At 37.6% G+C, this 16,146-nt stretch overlaps 1 protein-coding gene across 9 annotated transcripts in view; it reads right to left on the bottom strand.

Annotated features, from left to right (window-relative positions):
- Window positions 1-16,146, bottom strand: part of FOCAD (focadhesin) — a 315,851-nt gene that overhangs the window by 10,827 nt on the left and 288,878 nt on the right. For 8 of the 9 annotated variants that reach the window (XM_012449997.2, XM_064381096.1, XM_012449998.2 and 5 more), the window contains 5 exons: window positions 11,340-11,468; window positions 9,448-9,563; window positions 6,302-6,562; window positions 5,559-5,648; window positions 1,246-1,423 (listed from right to left, as the gene is read on the bottom strand). In XM_012449997.2, the coding sequence (XP_012305420.2) occupies window positions 1,246-1,423; window positions 5,559-5,648; window positions 6,302-6,562; window positions 9,448-9,563; window positions 11,340-11,468 (774 nt within the window). Of the gene's footprint in view, window positions 1-1,245; window positions 1,424-2,586; window positions 2,881-5,558; window positions 5,649-6,301; window positions 6,563-9,447; window positions 9,564-11,339; window positions 11,469-16,146 lie in introns of those variants that run through there. The other variant, XR_010344245.1, reaches the window with a different exon arrangement.

Below are 16,146 nucleotides of genomic sequence, written 5' to 3' on the forward strand. Positions count from 1 at the left end.
AAAAATGGGAACTACATTTGAGGGCTGGCTGGTTCTGGTTAGAACCAAAGGCAACACCAAACTTATTTCAGTTTATTGCATATAACTTCATGCTTCATTTGAAACCCTACTAGATTTCTTCCTGATAAATGCATTTTTGGTTTAGTGTAAAAAATCCAGTTTCTCATCATAGGTTCATTTTTCAGTGGGCAGGCACTAATGCAGATGATAACTGTTTCAAACTGCCACAGAGGACTATGAATTAAAATTTTTTTCTTTTTTTCTTGAGATGGAGTCTCGTTATGTTGCACAGGTTGGAGTGCAGTGGCGGGATCTTGGCTCACTGCAAACTCTGCCTCCGGGGTTAAAGCAGTTCTCCTGACTCAGCCTCCCCAGTAGCTGGGACAGACGCCACCACACCTGGCTAATTTTTGTGGTTTTAGTAGAGACAGGGTTTCACCATGTTGGCCAGGCTGGTCTTGAACTCCTGATCTCAGGTGATCCGCCTGCCTTGGCCTCCCAAAATGCTGGTATTACAGGCGATACAGTCTTGCGGAGTATTACAACCATGTTTGTCAGTTTTCTCTCAAAATCATAACAATACAAGAGATGGATGGCTACATCTACCCTTCATGAGCCTGGTGCCATTCAGAACTTGAATGTAGCCTCCAAAAATTGTAAGCAACAAACAACGAACTGGGTAGAGCAATGTGGGAGCTCTCTTAGCCAGTAATTATTAAAGTATAACATCTAAAATGGTCTAAAAATTATACCATGTGATTCATTAGCAGAGCTTCAAGCTTGAGAATGTAGGTAGGCTGGCAGGATTTGATTATTCTCATTCCAGAAAAGGTCTTCTGTAAAATAACTAGTTAATTTTTTTGTTTGTTTCTGTTTTCTCTTGTTTGTTAAGTGACTACCCAAAAGCCATTTTCATGAAATCATCGGGCAGAATCAATTGACACCTTGTGTGTTTGGAAAACTGAAGTTAGGCAGAAGCAGCTAACCTGTTTGTATGTTTGAGGGTCTACAGAGCCAAATACAATACAAAAACCATCAAAAGAATCTATCCTCATTTCCAAAAAGTGGATTTTGTGAGCTGTAACTGCTCATTTCCATCCAAGTTACTCCTCATTTGGCATCAGAAGTCCTAACCTGCGTCAACCAGCACTAAACTAATTTTTAAGTTGAGAACACAAATACTACTTAAAAGCAACAGCAGGCAGATCTATTCCTGTTTCTGATGTTCACCCAGGGTGTCCTCACCCGTGTTGGCCTGGCTAACAATCCGTGCCTGGTATAAGCTCTGCAGAATCATCCAGGCCAGCACCTCTTTCTCATGGTGCTGCACAGCAACACTCAGCATATCAGTGAGGTTCATCAAGGGGAATCGTCCTTGAGAGACTAAGTACAGTTTGACAAAGGCAGCCTTTTCTATGTTGCTCTGCAAAGAAAAAAAAATGTTTAGTTAACTGAAGTAGCTACAGAATTTTAGGGCAAAGGCAAAACAGAAATGGTGAGTTGGATGTTACTATTCTGTTCATTTCCCGAAGCACATGACCCATCTGCCTGTATGCTAAATTAACATAAACATACAAAAGAGGGTTGTAATGGCATCTCCTACTCCTTCATTAAAACCATAAATATGTTCAGGGGTTAGTTGGTGATGATATTTAGAAAATATACACAAATAATAATAATAAAATAACTAACAAATACAGTACTTACTATGTGCCAGGTATCACTCCAATCACTTAACGTGTTAATTCAGTGGTTTTCAAAGTATGGTACACAGAACTTCTGTGGAACCCCAAGGTGCAAAAGAGGTTCTGTGAGGTCAAAACTATTTTTATGTTAGCACTAAAGTGTACTAGTATTCATTATATATTGCACTGACATTTGTATTTTTTTAAAAGCCAATTTCACTTAAAATATCCTTGTAAAAGATAAAAATTATTAGTTCCATTAAACATTGGCCCTTGAGTAAATATTTTTAAAAAATATTCTGTGGGACAAACTGAGAAACACTCAAAAGAGACTTGTATTGCATACCCAAGTATGATGGTGATCTCAAGCCAAGGAAGAACACTTATAAGATTAGGCTGTGAAATAGCCATGCTTTTCATGGAACACCATTTAATTGAAAGAATAACTGATGGAAAAACTGTGTGGTTATTCAACCTGGGTATTTGAAAGATTATTCTCTGGAAATTGAAGGAAGTGAACCAGTCACTTAAAGAAAAATACTTGATAGTATCTGCTCCCAAATGATAAAATCTGAGCTTTCAAGAGAAAATTAGATTTTTGGAAAATTTGTTTCTGCTTTTATGAGCCTGACAGCTTCCCAATATGTAAAAAGCTTTTCTGATTAGATAGGTAGTGATAGTAACAATATGATTATTTTATATTGTATAATAAAATGTATTAACATTTGGAAGATCTTCAAAACTCAGTGATTCAATATTTTCCAAATGACCAATTTATGGTATCACAAAACCACGCATGGGTTTGTAAAAGACCAAAAGTGCAAAACAGACCAGTGGAATTTAATGTAACAAAGTATATGAGGTTCACTGATATGGTTTCAGATTCTACAATGCAACTAACCTTTAAGGATCTACAAGTTGCTGGCCAGGTGTGGTGGCTCATGCCTGCAATCCTAGCACTTTGGGAGGCTGAGGTGGGAGGATCACTTGAGGTCAGGAGTTCGAGACCAGCATGGCCAACATGGTGAAACCCCGTCTCTACTAAAAATATAAAATTAGCCAAGCATGGTGGTGGACACATGTAATCTCAGCTACTCTGGAGGCTGAGGCAGGAGAATCACTTAAGCCCAGAAGGCAGAGGTTGCAGTGAGATGAGATTGTGCCACTGCATTCCAGCCTTCAAGTGAGACTCAATCTACAAAAAAAAAAAAAAAAAAAAATTAAATGCAACCATTGTGGAAGACAGGGTGGTGATTCCTCAAGGATCTAGAAAGAGAAATACCATTTGACCCAGCAATCCCATTACTGGGTATATACCCAAAGGATTATAAATCATTTGGTTATAAAGACACATGCACACATATGTTCATTGCAGCGCTGCTTCCAATAGCAAAGATTTGGAAGCAACCCAAATGCCCATCAACCACAGACTGGATAAAGAAAATGTGGCACATATGCACCATAGAATACTATGCAGTCATAAAAAGGATGTGTTCATGTTCTTTGCAGGTACATGGATGAAACTGGAAACCATTATTCTCAGCAAACTGACACAAGAACAGAAAACCAAACATCCCATGTTCTCACTCATAGGCAGGTGTTGAACAATGAGAACACATGGACACAGGGAGGGGAACATCACACACTGGGGTCTGTTCGGGGGTAGGGAGCTAGGGGAGCAATAGCAGGGGGTGGGGAGGTTGGGAAGGGATAACAGGAGAAATACCTAATATAGGTGACTGGGGGATGGAGGCAGCAAATCACCCTGGCATGTGTATACCTATGTAACAATCCTGCAAGATCTGCACATGTACCCCACAACTTAAAGCATAATAAAAAATGAAAAGGAACTAAAAGTTGTTGAGTTTTTTGGTGAAATGTAAAAGAAGGATATCCATAATTGTGTGAAAAGACTATTAGCATATTTTCCCCTTTCCTCCTGCATATCTGTATGAGACTGGAATTTCTTCACATACTTTACCAAAATAACCTCACAACAGATGGAATGAAGAAGCTGCCACGAGAATCCAGTTGTCTTCTATCAAGCCAGACATTAAGGAGATTTGCAAAAATGTAAAACAATGCCACTTTTCTCACTAAATTTTTATGCTTTAATTTTTTTTATTAATCATGTTAATGTATAATGGGTTATTATTGCTTTTCAGTAAATATTTTAAAGTTTTCCTAGTTGTAATTTCTAATAAGGTAAGTATCAACAGATATGACCCTTATAATTAGAAGCTCTTTGGAATCCTCAATAATGTTTAAGAAGCTAAAGTGTTCCTGAGACTAAAACATTTGAGAACTGCTGTACTTGTTTACTAATTGTCACACCAACTCTCTGCAGTAGATCACTATTATCATCCCACCTTTACAGATGAGGAAACTGAAGCACAGTGGTTAAGCAACTTGCTTAAGGTCACATAGCTAGAGGTGGCAGAGTAAGAAACAAAACTGAGGGAGTCTGTGTTCTCTACCACTATCTTATTCTTACCTCTATTCTTTTCAGAAACAAATATAAAACTCTGACCTTGCTGAAGTGGACTCTTTTGGGGACATCAGAACACTACTTAGTATGTTCCAGTGACAATGTTCTGAATGGAATTTTAGGTAGAAATTCAAGTGAGTAACAGCAACCTTCAGTTCTAGGTACTAAGAAGTAAATGACATACTTTATTTCCAGTTACATTACATGAAAGTAATAGGATATAATTTGTTACACATATGTAACAATTATGATAAAAAATAATTACTGAGTCTTTATCTTGAGCCAGGCACTATTCCAAGTACTCAGCATGGACTAACTCACTGAACTCTCAAAACAGTCTAAGTCGTAAGTGTTATTGTCTCCCTTTTATAGATGAGGGAACTGAGGCAGCGAGCTTATGAAGCTTCTGAAACCAAGATCGCACTGCTAGTAAACTGCAGAGATGGATTTCAAACTGGAGCAGTGAGGCTCCAGAGTTCATCTTCTTAACTATTTCCTTATGTTGCTTCTCCTTGCTTAAAACAAGCTAACCTCCAAAATGTTTATATTCCAAATATTATTTAACAGTGGTTTTCAAACCTTAGGATAGACCAGAATCACCTGGAGATAGACTCCTGGGCTCCACCTCCAGAGCTTCTGATTCAGTCATCTAGATGGGGACTCCAGAACTCGAATTTCTAATCAGTTCCCAGGTGATGCTGATGCTACTCATGCCAAGACCACATTCTGAGAACCACTGCAATATGATGCAGGAATTCAAAGATCTGATTGAATAGGCAAAACCTGCCATGAAGTAAAGTAAATGACATGAAGTCCACCAGCTATGAGGGAGCTCACAGTTCTCTAAACCATTGGTATTAGTTGGTATGCAAAGTTGCCATTCAAATACAAGTGTGTTATTTGGGATGTACTTGTACTAAGAAATGATTCACTATTGATCTGCAACTCAAATTTAACAAAATATCTTGTATTTTATTTGCTAAATCTGGCAACTTTACTAATATGCCACTTTTTGCTTATTTGTCATTTAACTTGGGCATGGGTGTAGGAGATAAATTATCCTGTGTCAGGGTTAATAGTGCTTGCTTTTCAATCAACCACCTTCTTCATTCCAAAGGATAGGATCAGGTGAAAGACAAAGTGGGATAAATTGAGTTAAAAAGTTATTCATCCATCTATTTATCCATACAACATTTATTAAGCACCAACCATATTAGGAGGCTGAACAAGACGCTCAACAGTGAAAATGAAATATAGTTTCCTGAAATTAACCAATAACAAAAATGAAGCAAAACTTGTTTCAGCCAAAAGGGCACTGAATCCAATTCTTCAATTGTAATTTCTGCCTCAGTAATGAAAAAAGCTATAGATAGATATGCTATTACCTTAGTAACCTGGGCGACCCGATTGGCGTCATCATCTGTCATTTCTGAGAGGCATTTTGCTATGCCAATATACAGCTCTAGATCCTTTCTCTGATAAAGAAAAATCCCAAACATGTCAACAGTGTAAAACAGGTCTAAATGTTCTGACAAATTGTTAGATTTTCTTATCCCCATGAATGGCAGCTGATGAGATTTTAATTTTAACCAAACCAAAACATTTGGCCAATTTTTACCATTTTGAAGATATCCTTTCTATTACTCTGTATAATTTTTTTAGCTATATTTTTTTCTCCTTATCAAAATTGCTTCATCCCAAATAAATTTCTAACCTCTTTGTAAAACAACAATTCAGAGGTCTTTTGGGGGAGGGGAACGGCTGATGCTAAATCATTTTATATAAACAGTATATGAGAAAACATGCCCAAGGATTCTCCAGGTGTAAAGTGTAAGAATTTCTGAGCTTTCTTGTTGTCTAGAAGAGGCATTTAGTAAAAAGGCCTAATAGCAAATTTCCTGGTGCAGCACTGGTTAAACTGCTTCTAAGCTTGCTCAAAACTTTGGTTCTAAATATTCAACCTCAATTTAGATCTTGGAAACAAACACACTCCTAGTAACAAATGTGGTTATTTCTCGCTAGCCTTCCCACCCACATTCTTAAAACATACACCTCCCCAGTTTGCCAAAAAGCCTTTAAAAGATCCCAAACATAAATTGTCAGGAATGTAAATATTTTTGTTCCTCACCCGAATCTTATTTGGCAGGAGATCAAAAATTTTCCCAGTAGCTTCACAGAGCAGACTCCAGAGGTGGTGGGCAGGGCTGGGCAGTTTCATGGCCTGGCTCAGACCCTGTACGGCACTTGGGCACAGCTCAGGATTTCCAAGTGGGGAAGCTGCTTTAAAAACTGCCAGCATTAAATTTTCAACAAAACCCAGGATCTGTTCATCAGAGACATGTTTTAACCAGAGTGGTGCAGATATCAGGAGATATCTCTTGATATTCAGCTGGAAGTAAAACAGAAGAGGTTTAATGTAAATAGGCAAGTCTGGGTCTGCAGTGTTCAAAACCTGTAAGTCATCACTGTGTTTGAGGGTAGACTGAGAGATAAAAGGTTCACGTAACTCCCTTCCCCCTTCATTTTCCCAGAGCTTCATAGTACAATGGGCCACCAATGCATGTAATTTTGGCTGCTGCAGTTACTTCTGATCCAGGGTGAATCATGTGTTTATATGGAATCTGGCAATCCATCTGTGAACTACTCAGCTTAAACCTTGAAATCTTTTCAGTGATGGGAATAAAATGCTACTTCTGAAAGTACATGACAGTTACTTTTCAGTTTGAAAAGGTCACATTCTCTGGCAAGAAAAGTTGATGAAAGGCTCATTTGCTGAAAATCAACTAAACAGAGCATCTGATATTATTAATTTCTTCTTCTGAGAAAAAATAAGGAAGTAATAAGGAGAAGTGACATGCTCGGACCATTTATGACCAAAGTAAAACCACCAGCTGAGCATATAGAACTGACCAGGCACCTTAGAGTTCACGAGACCCAAGCAAGGGCATGTTAATAATAGCTCTGTTATGTGACAGACTTTAACCGAGTGGGTTTCAAAAACTCTTAGCAACATAAGCATGCTACTAAAGGGGCAACAAGACTAAAGCAAGTGATCTAAAAATAAAATCTGGTAAAATAAGTGCTCTAAAAAAATAAAATCTAGCAAAAACATTTGTTTTGTGTGGTTTTTTTTTTTTTCCCCCAAGATAGCACACAAAAGTAGGGGAGGGACAGAGGAATAATTTTTTCTGCAAATTTCTAAAAAGATCGTTGTAGTTGCATGAGTTTTCTCAAGACCTCATTTTAAAGAATATACCATCTCAGATCATTTTGTATTTAAGCAAATGAATTCAAACTTAATTTGTTAATTAACCAAGATAACAATAAAGATAAATAATCAAAGACAAATGCACAGAGTAGCACAGAGGTAAAAGATAAATGAAAGGATAAATAAAATTTATAAAAATTTCAGAGGTCAACCGAACAGGCTGGAAATAGGTCTGATTCAAAGGGAAGGCCTTAATAGAATAGGGCTTCGAAGTCAGATAGTTACAGCTCTCTAATTTATTAGCTAGGCAAACTTTGCTTGACCTCCATTTATAAAACATATCTCTCAGACATGAAACAAGACATATACAGAAAAACTTCATATTACATAATTCCATTCTAAAGAATTTATAAAATTTATATGAAACTTAAATTTACATAAAGGTTATTTTAGAAAGGCAATATGACAGAAAGCAGATCAGTGGTGTCTTGGGTCTGAAGCTGCAAATGGGGATTGACTACAAACAAGCACCATGGACTTGTCAGGTGATGGAAATGTTCTTGGTGATGACTGAAAAACCTATAAAGGTACTAAAATTCACCACATTTTACACTTAAGACAGCCATATTTTAGGGTACATAAATTATAACTCAACAAAGCTATTTTAAAAATTGTTCTGACAGGCTGTAGGGAAATTAAGTCTGCCTTCTGTAAGTACTCACTGAGTGCTTGCAGGTACCAGGAGCACAGCCAGGGCTCACTAAGTGGCAGACAGTTGGGAGCCACTTGGAGCAGACAGCTGGAGTGAAGTTAATACCTGACAGAAAGGATGCAGACCTTGATAACATCCACCTTCAATTAAAAACAATGAGGAGGAGTAGAAAAGGTTTAAAAAGACAAAATATAGGCCAGGAGTGATAGCTCATGCCTGTAATCCCAGCATTTTGGGAGGCCAAGGCAGGCAGATCACTTGAGGTCAGAAGTTCGAGACCAGCCTTGCCAACTTGGTGAAACCCTGTCTCTACTAAAAATACAAAAATTAGACAGGCATGGTGGCACACACCTATAGTCCCAGCTACTTGGGAAACTGAGGCACAAAAATCACTTGAACCCAGGAGGCGGAGGTTGCAGTGAGCTCAGATCATGCCACTGCACTCCAGCCTGGACTATGGAGCAAGATTTTGTTTCAAAAACAACAAAAACAAAAACACTGCAGAATAGGGACAAAGGCCAAGAGACTGTGGAAATGAAAAGAGGGCTTTGCACTATTCTCAAACAAAGCCTCCTAGGACAGAAGAATAAGCCACATTATGGAGACAATTAAAAGATGACAGCATTTAACTTATATCAACTGGTAAACCTCTAAAGAATCATGGAATATGTTTTTCTGTTCTAGCTTGAAACACACTCAAAATTATGCATCTTTACTAACTTTATATCTTTAAACTCTCTTGCCCTATTCTTCCTATCTGCCCTCGGCCTAGACATGAAAGGTGCTAGTCCCCTCTATCACAAACACCAGGCTGGGTCGTTTCTTTCTCAACACTTTGCTCAAGCTAAACAGCCTATTAGAGATCTTTCACTCTCTCCACCTACAGCCCCTGGTCCCCCTGATGTGATACTTAAACCAAATCAAGGCTCACCTTAATTGCTGTCTTCTCTGGGAATGGGAAAGGATAATATATGGATGAGTCCAGTACATATGGATTTCCTTTCTCTTAATATGTACTGAAATAATTACATATACCATATAATCAAATAAACATAAGTTCAAATAATTCCACAACTTTCTAGCTATATGATCTTGAGAAAGGAACTTTAATACCACCAATCATCTTTTTCCACTTTTTGTAATAAATGATAGCTAAAGCATGAATGGTAATGGCTATGGCAGGTTGTGAACTATATAATTTTCCAGTGTGCAGGCCAGCTACTATCAAGCCCTTAATTTTTGTAAGATCTCATCAGCCTCCTCTAGACTTTGAGAACACAAACCCAAATGAACATTAATCTCCTCCAAAACAACGATACCCTCTTGTAGGCCAAGAGCCTTAGTTACTACATACACTCAGACTGTGGATCAGTGGTGGCGTCACCCACAAGCCCAAAAGTGAAGCTGCATTCTGGGATGACTGTGCCTGGGTCACCATAATTTCAAGGCACAACTGCTGGATCTCTTCACCTGAAAGGCAAGAAATGAGAAGAATGTGAATATACAGCAGCTACTTTTCTGAGTCATTTTCAGGCTTTAATATCTCAAATCAAAGCATCTGGTATGTGACTTCTGCAGGTAACAGAACTTCAGTAAATCAGAAGAGCTATTACAAGAGACTTGTTAGTTATGAGGCCAAATTACGCGTCTAATGGCATCACAGTCCCAAGTCTTATAGCTAGCAAAGGCCTTGAACTAGGTAGGGGAATTTCTTTCATGATATCCAGAGGAACCTACACACACACTAACTAAAATGTGAGACAATTCTAGCTAATAATCATCTCTTGATCTGTTTTTTCCATCTCTCCATCTCATATGCAGAGCATAAAGAAATATATCAAGGTGTAGAATGGCTTAAAGATACATCCACATTCTCTAGTGATCGAGTCATTCTAATAGTCTGATTTCAATCAGCACCTTATTTTCCTTCCTTTTTCTAAGGACTTAACTGAAACACAAACATTTCAATATAGCACACAAAAGTAGGGGAGGGACAGAGGAACACATTTTCAGTGAAATCTCTGGAAATGTAGTATGATGACATTGTATCTTATACAGAGATTAGGTTTATATGAAAGCATTTAAGTGAAAAATTGTGTATAGTCAAACTTACCTTTATCTTTAAAACTGCACATAAAGTACAATATAAAAGTTGTTTTGTACATAATATGTAAGTGTGCACTCTACTAAATGATAAACCACTCATAGCAGGCACACACACAAACACACACTATTTTACAACACTGTTTACATTGCTCTTCTTCCCCACTTCTTATTTTATTTTTACTTTTAGAGTTAGGGTAGGGAACAAGTACATTAAATTATATTTGTGTAACTCTATTCTGTATAAAAGAGGTTACTATGGATAAATTGGAGATGTTGAGGTGTGCATTCCCTTTGCCTCTCACCACAAAATAACTATGGTAAGCAAAATAATGGTCCCCAATAATGTCCACATCCTGATCCCTGGAACCTGCGAATACACTACCTTATATGGCAAAGACACTTTGCAGATACGATTAAGGTTAAGGATCTTGAGATGGAGAGGTTATCCTGGATTATTTAAGTGAGCCCATTAACCACGAGTCCTTAAAGGTGAAAAACCTTTCCTGGCTACAGAGAACCAGAAAGATAATAGTGTGAGACGACCTTCACCCTCCATTGCTTGCTTTGAAGATGAATAAAGGGGGCCACAAGTTAAAGAATATGGGCAGCTTCTAGAGGCTAGAAAAGGAAATGAATTCTCCCCTAGAACCTCTAGAAAGAAATTCTGCTCTGCTGATATCATGATCTCAGTCTGGTGAGAAACATGTTGGACTTCTGGCCTATAGACTTGTAAAGATAATACATTTGTGTTGTTTCAAGCCACTGTGGTAATTTGTTATAGCAGCAATAGAAAATTATACAGCATTCCATATGGTACCTCTCGAAACCTAGGGCTCTGGAAGTGCAGTTTGATAACCACAAAGCCAAGCTTAATGGAACCTGTACCACATTCTCAGCAGTATGCACACCTCAGTCAAGCATTGTTTTTGGCAGGTGTATCTGGTCTGTGTCTTTAGACCTCTTCCTCACCTTAAGAAGCTCAATGACCCAGTGAAAGTAACACAGCCATCCCATCCAACTTGACAAACCTCCAGATCTGAAAAGTCTATCCAGTCACTATACATTGTGACACAGAATCTGTTTTTCCATTCAAGTCAAACCCTAAAATCAAAGTCTGAAGACCTAACAACACATATTTACCAAAATTCAGCCTCATAAGTGGAGAGAGAAGTGCAGCCCAGTTCACAGGAGGATATTGGTAGCTTTCTCCAACAGTTGCTATGGGTTTCATCACTACTTTAAGAAGGGAAGGAGGCACAGATTCAGGACCTGTAACAGAAAGGGAAAAGTAATAGTAAAATACCCGCATAGCATCATGGAAGGGGAAATGCCAACAACTCCTTCCTTCTTCTAGCAGCAAAGGATCCAATATCACATCTTCAATTGTGATCAACCCTTCAATTCTGTGCTCTTAATATCAACTCCATTTACCAGAAAACCTTGCTCCCTCTGTTCTTCTCTTTTTAAAAAATTTTATAAATTTTTCATTGATATATAACTGTATATATTTATGGAGTATAGAGTGATATCTCCATATATATGTGCAATGAACAAATCAGGGCAAATAGCATATCCATCATTTCCAATATTTATCATTTCTTTATACTGAGAAAACATTCAAAATCCTCTTTTCTAGCTGTTTGGAAATAACAATTATTGTTAACTATAGTCACCCTACAATGCTTTAGAACACCAGAACATATTCCCCACATAAAAGATGAGAACTTATTCCTCATTTTGTTTGCTTTAACCAATCTCTCTTTGCTGCCCCATCCTCCTCCTCTTCCTAACCTCTAGTAACCTGTATTCTATACTCTCTACCTTTATAGAAGATCAACTTTCTTTGGCATCACATATGATATTAACTTTTTTAGCTCCCACATATGTAATATTTATCTTTCTGTGGCTGGCTTGTTTCACTTAACTTGAGTTTTCCAAGTGGCCATAAATGACATGATTCTATTCTTTTACTTGTCTACAGTCTTTCCTTTTTCTCTGGATAAAAAATTTTCCACACTGCTGATTAGCTGTACTCTGCACACTCTTGTCTTTTTATCTAGTTTTCAAAATTAAGTAACTTCTGTTACATTATTACCTCACTGCTCATTCACTCCTTAATCTACTTCCAGTAGAGAGGACAAGAACTGCTCACTCAGGTACATTCCCCTCTAAGGACTACAGATTACCTAGTCTCTGTGGTCCTAGGCTGCATTATGTACTATGGGAGTCTCTATTTTCTTCTGCTTCCCAGCCAGTGCCATGGTGATCGTTCTAGAAGGGCTAAGGGCTGTGTAACAGCTAGTCCATCAGTTAACCAGATGCCTATGACATAGTACCATTACTTCAATATCATATTCCTTTTTATGGAGTGTGTATACAGTAATAAGAAATTGAAAAACAGTGGAGCATTTGTGAGTGGAAACATAGGGTGCAGTCAGAAATGGAATAGCCATTAAGGGCCATGTAAAAGTGAAGCTACGAGGAGGTCAGAAACAGTATAGCACATGAAAATGTAGAAGACCAAGGAGAAGCAAAAGCAGCACAATCAACATCAGCAGCAGAAAGGAAATTATCAACACCAGAAAGAGAAGCAGAATCAACAGAAGGAAAAGCAGAAGAAGCAGGATCAGCAAATAAAGTACCTGGGTCATATGATGATGAAAAAGGAGGAATCAGAAGTGGAAGTAGAGTTAGCAAAAGAAAAAACACCTTCAGAAAAGAGAAGCATAGGAAGAAGGAGAAGCAGAGGCAAAGTCATCAGAAAAAGTAGCAAAATCAGTAGATGCTGAAAGATGGAAGAAGCAGATGTGGAGCCAGAGTTAGCAAAAGTGAAAACAGCAGCAGAGAAGAGAAGCATAGGAAAAAGGAGAAGCAGAGGCCAAATCAGCAGGTGCTAAAAGGGGGAAGCAAGAGTCAGCAGAAGAAAAAGAAGCTGCAGAAAGGAGAATCAGGAAAAAGGAGAAGCAGAGGCCACATCAACAGATGCTGAAAGAAGAGGGTAGCAGGGCAGAGTTAGCAAAAGTGAAAATCAAAGCTGAAATGAGAAGCACAGGAAAAAGGAGAAGCAGAGATCAAATCAGCAGATGCAAAAGGGGGAAGCATGAGTTAGCAGAAGAGAAAATAGCTGCAGAAATAAGAAACACAGGAGAAAGGAGAAGCAGAGGCCCTATCAGCAGATGCTGAAAGAAGAGGGAAGCAGAACAGGGCAAAGTCAACAGAAGGTAAAATAGCTGCAGAAAGGAGAAGCATGGGAAAAAAAGAGAAGCAGTGGCAAAATCAGCAGATGCTGAAAGATGGGGGAAGCAGAAATAGGGTCAGAATTAGCAAAAGTGAAAACAGCAGCAGAAAAGAGAAGCATAAGAAAAAAGAGAAGCAGAGGTCAAATCAGCAGATGCTGAAAGATGGGGAAGAAGAAGTGGGGCCAGAGTTAGCAAAAGTGAAAACAGCAGCAAAGAGGAGCATAAGAAAAAGAAGAAGCAAAGGCCAAATCAGCAGATGCTTAAAGAGGGGGAAACAGAACAGGGCAAAGTCAGCACAAGGTAAAATAGCTGCCGAAAGGAGAAACATCGGGAAAAGGAGAAGCAGAGGCCACATCAGCAGATGCTGAAAGAGGGGGAAACAGAACAGGGCAAAGTCAGCACAAGGTAAAATAGCTGCTGAAAGGAGAAACGGGAAAAAGGAGAAGCAGAGGCCACATCAGCAGACGCTGAAAGAAGAGGGAAGCAGAACAGGGCAAAGTCAGCAGAAAGCAAAATAGCTACAGAAAGGAGACACACAGGAAAAGGGAGAAGCAGAGGCAAAATTAGCAGAAGCTAAAGAAGGAGGAAGCAAAAGCAAAGCAGAATCAGCAGAAGTAAAAATAGCTACAGAAAGGAGAAGCATAGGAAAAAGGAGAAGCAGAGGTAAAATCAGCACACTGAAAAGGTGGAAGATGAAATACGGCAGAGTAGTAGAAGGAAAAATAGCTGCACAAAGGAGAAACACAGGATAAAGGAGAAGCTATGTGGAATCAGCAGAAAAACAGAATCATCAGAAGCTGAAAAAGAGAAACAAAAGCAAAATGAACAAATACTCAAAAATCAGGAAGAGAAAACAAAATGAAAGACAACAGAAAGCAGCATAGGAGAAAAGAAGTACATGCAGAATTAGCAGGAAAAGCAGAATAACTGGAAGCTGAGAGAGAGAGATCAGAGGGAGAATCAACAAAAGGAAAAAGTAACAGTTAAAAATGGAATAGCATCGGAAAAAGGAGAAGCATATAAAAATGGGAAAAGAACTTAGATATTTTCCCAAAGATGATACACAAACATCCAACAAGCATATGAAGATGACCAATAACACTAATCAGCAGGAAAAAAGATAAACCAAATCAAAATCACAGTGAGATATCACCCCATACCTAATAGAAATGGCCATAAAAACAACAGCAACAACAATACCAGAAAATAACAAGTGCTGGCAAGGATACAGAGATACTAGAACTTTTATGTACACTTGGTAGAATTATAAAATGGTGCAACCACTATATAAAACCGTATGGCAGTTCCGTAAAAAATTACACATTTTATGTAAATATAAAATTATAACTAGAACTACCATATAATCCAGCAACCTCACTTTTGGGTATATAGCCCAAAGAAATTGAAAGCAGGATCTTGAAGAGATATTTGCAAACCCATGTTCACAGCAGCATTATTCGCAATAGCCAAGTGGTAAAAGCAACCCAGATGTCCACTGATGGAAGAATGAATAAACAAAATTCAGTATATACATAATATGGAATATTACTCAGCCTTATAAAGAAAGAAAATCATGTTACATGCTATAGCATGGATGAAACTTAAGGCCATTACACTAAATAAGTCACTCACTTAAAAAAAAAAAGGTATGATTCCATTTATGTGAACTACTTAAAGTAGTCAAATTCATAAAAAAAGAAAATAGAATGGTGGTTATCAGGGGCTAGGGAGAGGGATGGGGGAAAATGGAGTTATTGTTTAATGGCTATAGAGTTTCAGTTTTCTAAGATGAAAAAGTTCTAGAGCTCTGTTTCATAATAATATAAATATACATTCACATTAACACTAATGAACTGTACACTTAAAAATGGTTAAGAGGGTAAATTTTATGTTATGTACTTATCAACACAATTTTTTAAAGAAGAAGATCTATATTCAGAAACAGCAGAATTGGTAGAGACTAAAAAAAAATGTAGAAGTAGAAGTGGTGACAGAATATTTTTTAAAATTTTTGATTTTCTGAGTACATAGTAGGTGTATATATTTATGAGGTACATGAAATATCTTTATATAGGCATGCAAGGTGTAATACTCATATTATGGAGAAAAGGCAGACTATTTTTTATTTTCCTTTTTTTGATTTCTGGTGTTCAAGGAAATCTCCATCAGACACTAGCTAATCACTGGCTAAAAGAATAGAGCTTTCAGAAACAAAGAATACAGACAAGCCTTACAAATACAATTTTGACAAGTTACTGAGCATAGCCCACAGCAAGAAACAAAAACAAACAATGAAGAAAAGAAAGCATCTAATACTCCAAGTTACTCTGTTATAATATAAAAAATATTCAGTTTTCAAAGTTCAGGAGCTGGATGATGGTGACAGTTGCTTAATTAATGCTTAATGTCACAAACTATCACATTAATGCTTAATGTCATAAAATTGTACATTAAAAAATATAAATTTTATGTTATATATTTTACCACAATATTTTGTTTAATTGTTGGAATAAAACTGAATTTTAACAGACATTCAAAAATGTCCAGTTTTCAAAAAAATATGGAGCATAAAATGAAACAAGGAAGCTTTGTCATTTTACAGAAGAAATTAACAGAAAATGTCCCAGAGGAGGCAAAAATATTAGACTTACTAGACCAAGACTTGAAATCAACTGTCCTAAATATAGTCTGCTAAAGAAAATTATGGA

Source organism: Aotus nancymaae, unplaced genomic scaffold (assembly GCF_030222135.1).
Source record: "Aotus nancymaae isolate 86718 unplaced genomic scaffold, 86718_ANA_hifiasm-v0.15.2.pri h1tg000003l, whole genome shotgun sequence".
Classification (NCBI taxonomy): Eukaryota; Metazoa; Chordata; class Mammalia; order Primates; family Aotidae; genus Aotus; species Aotus nancymaae.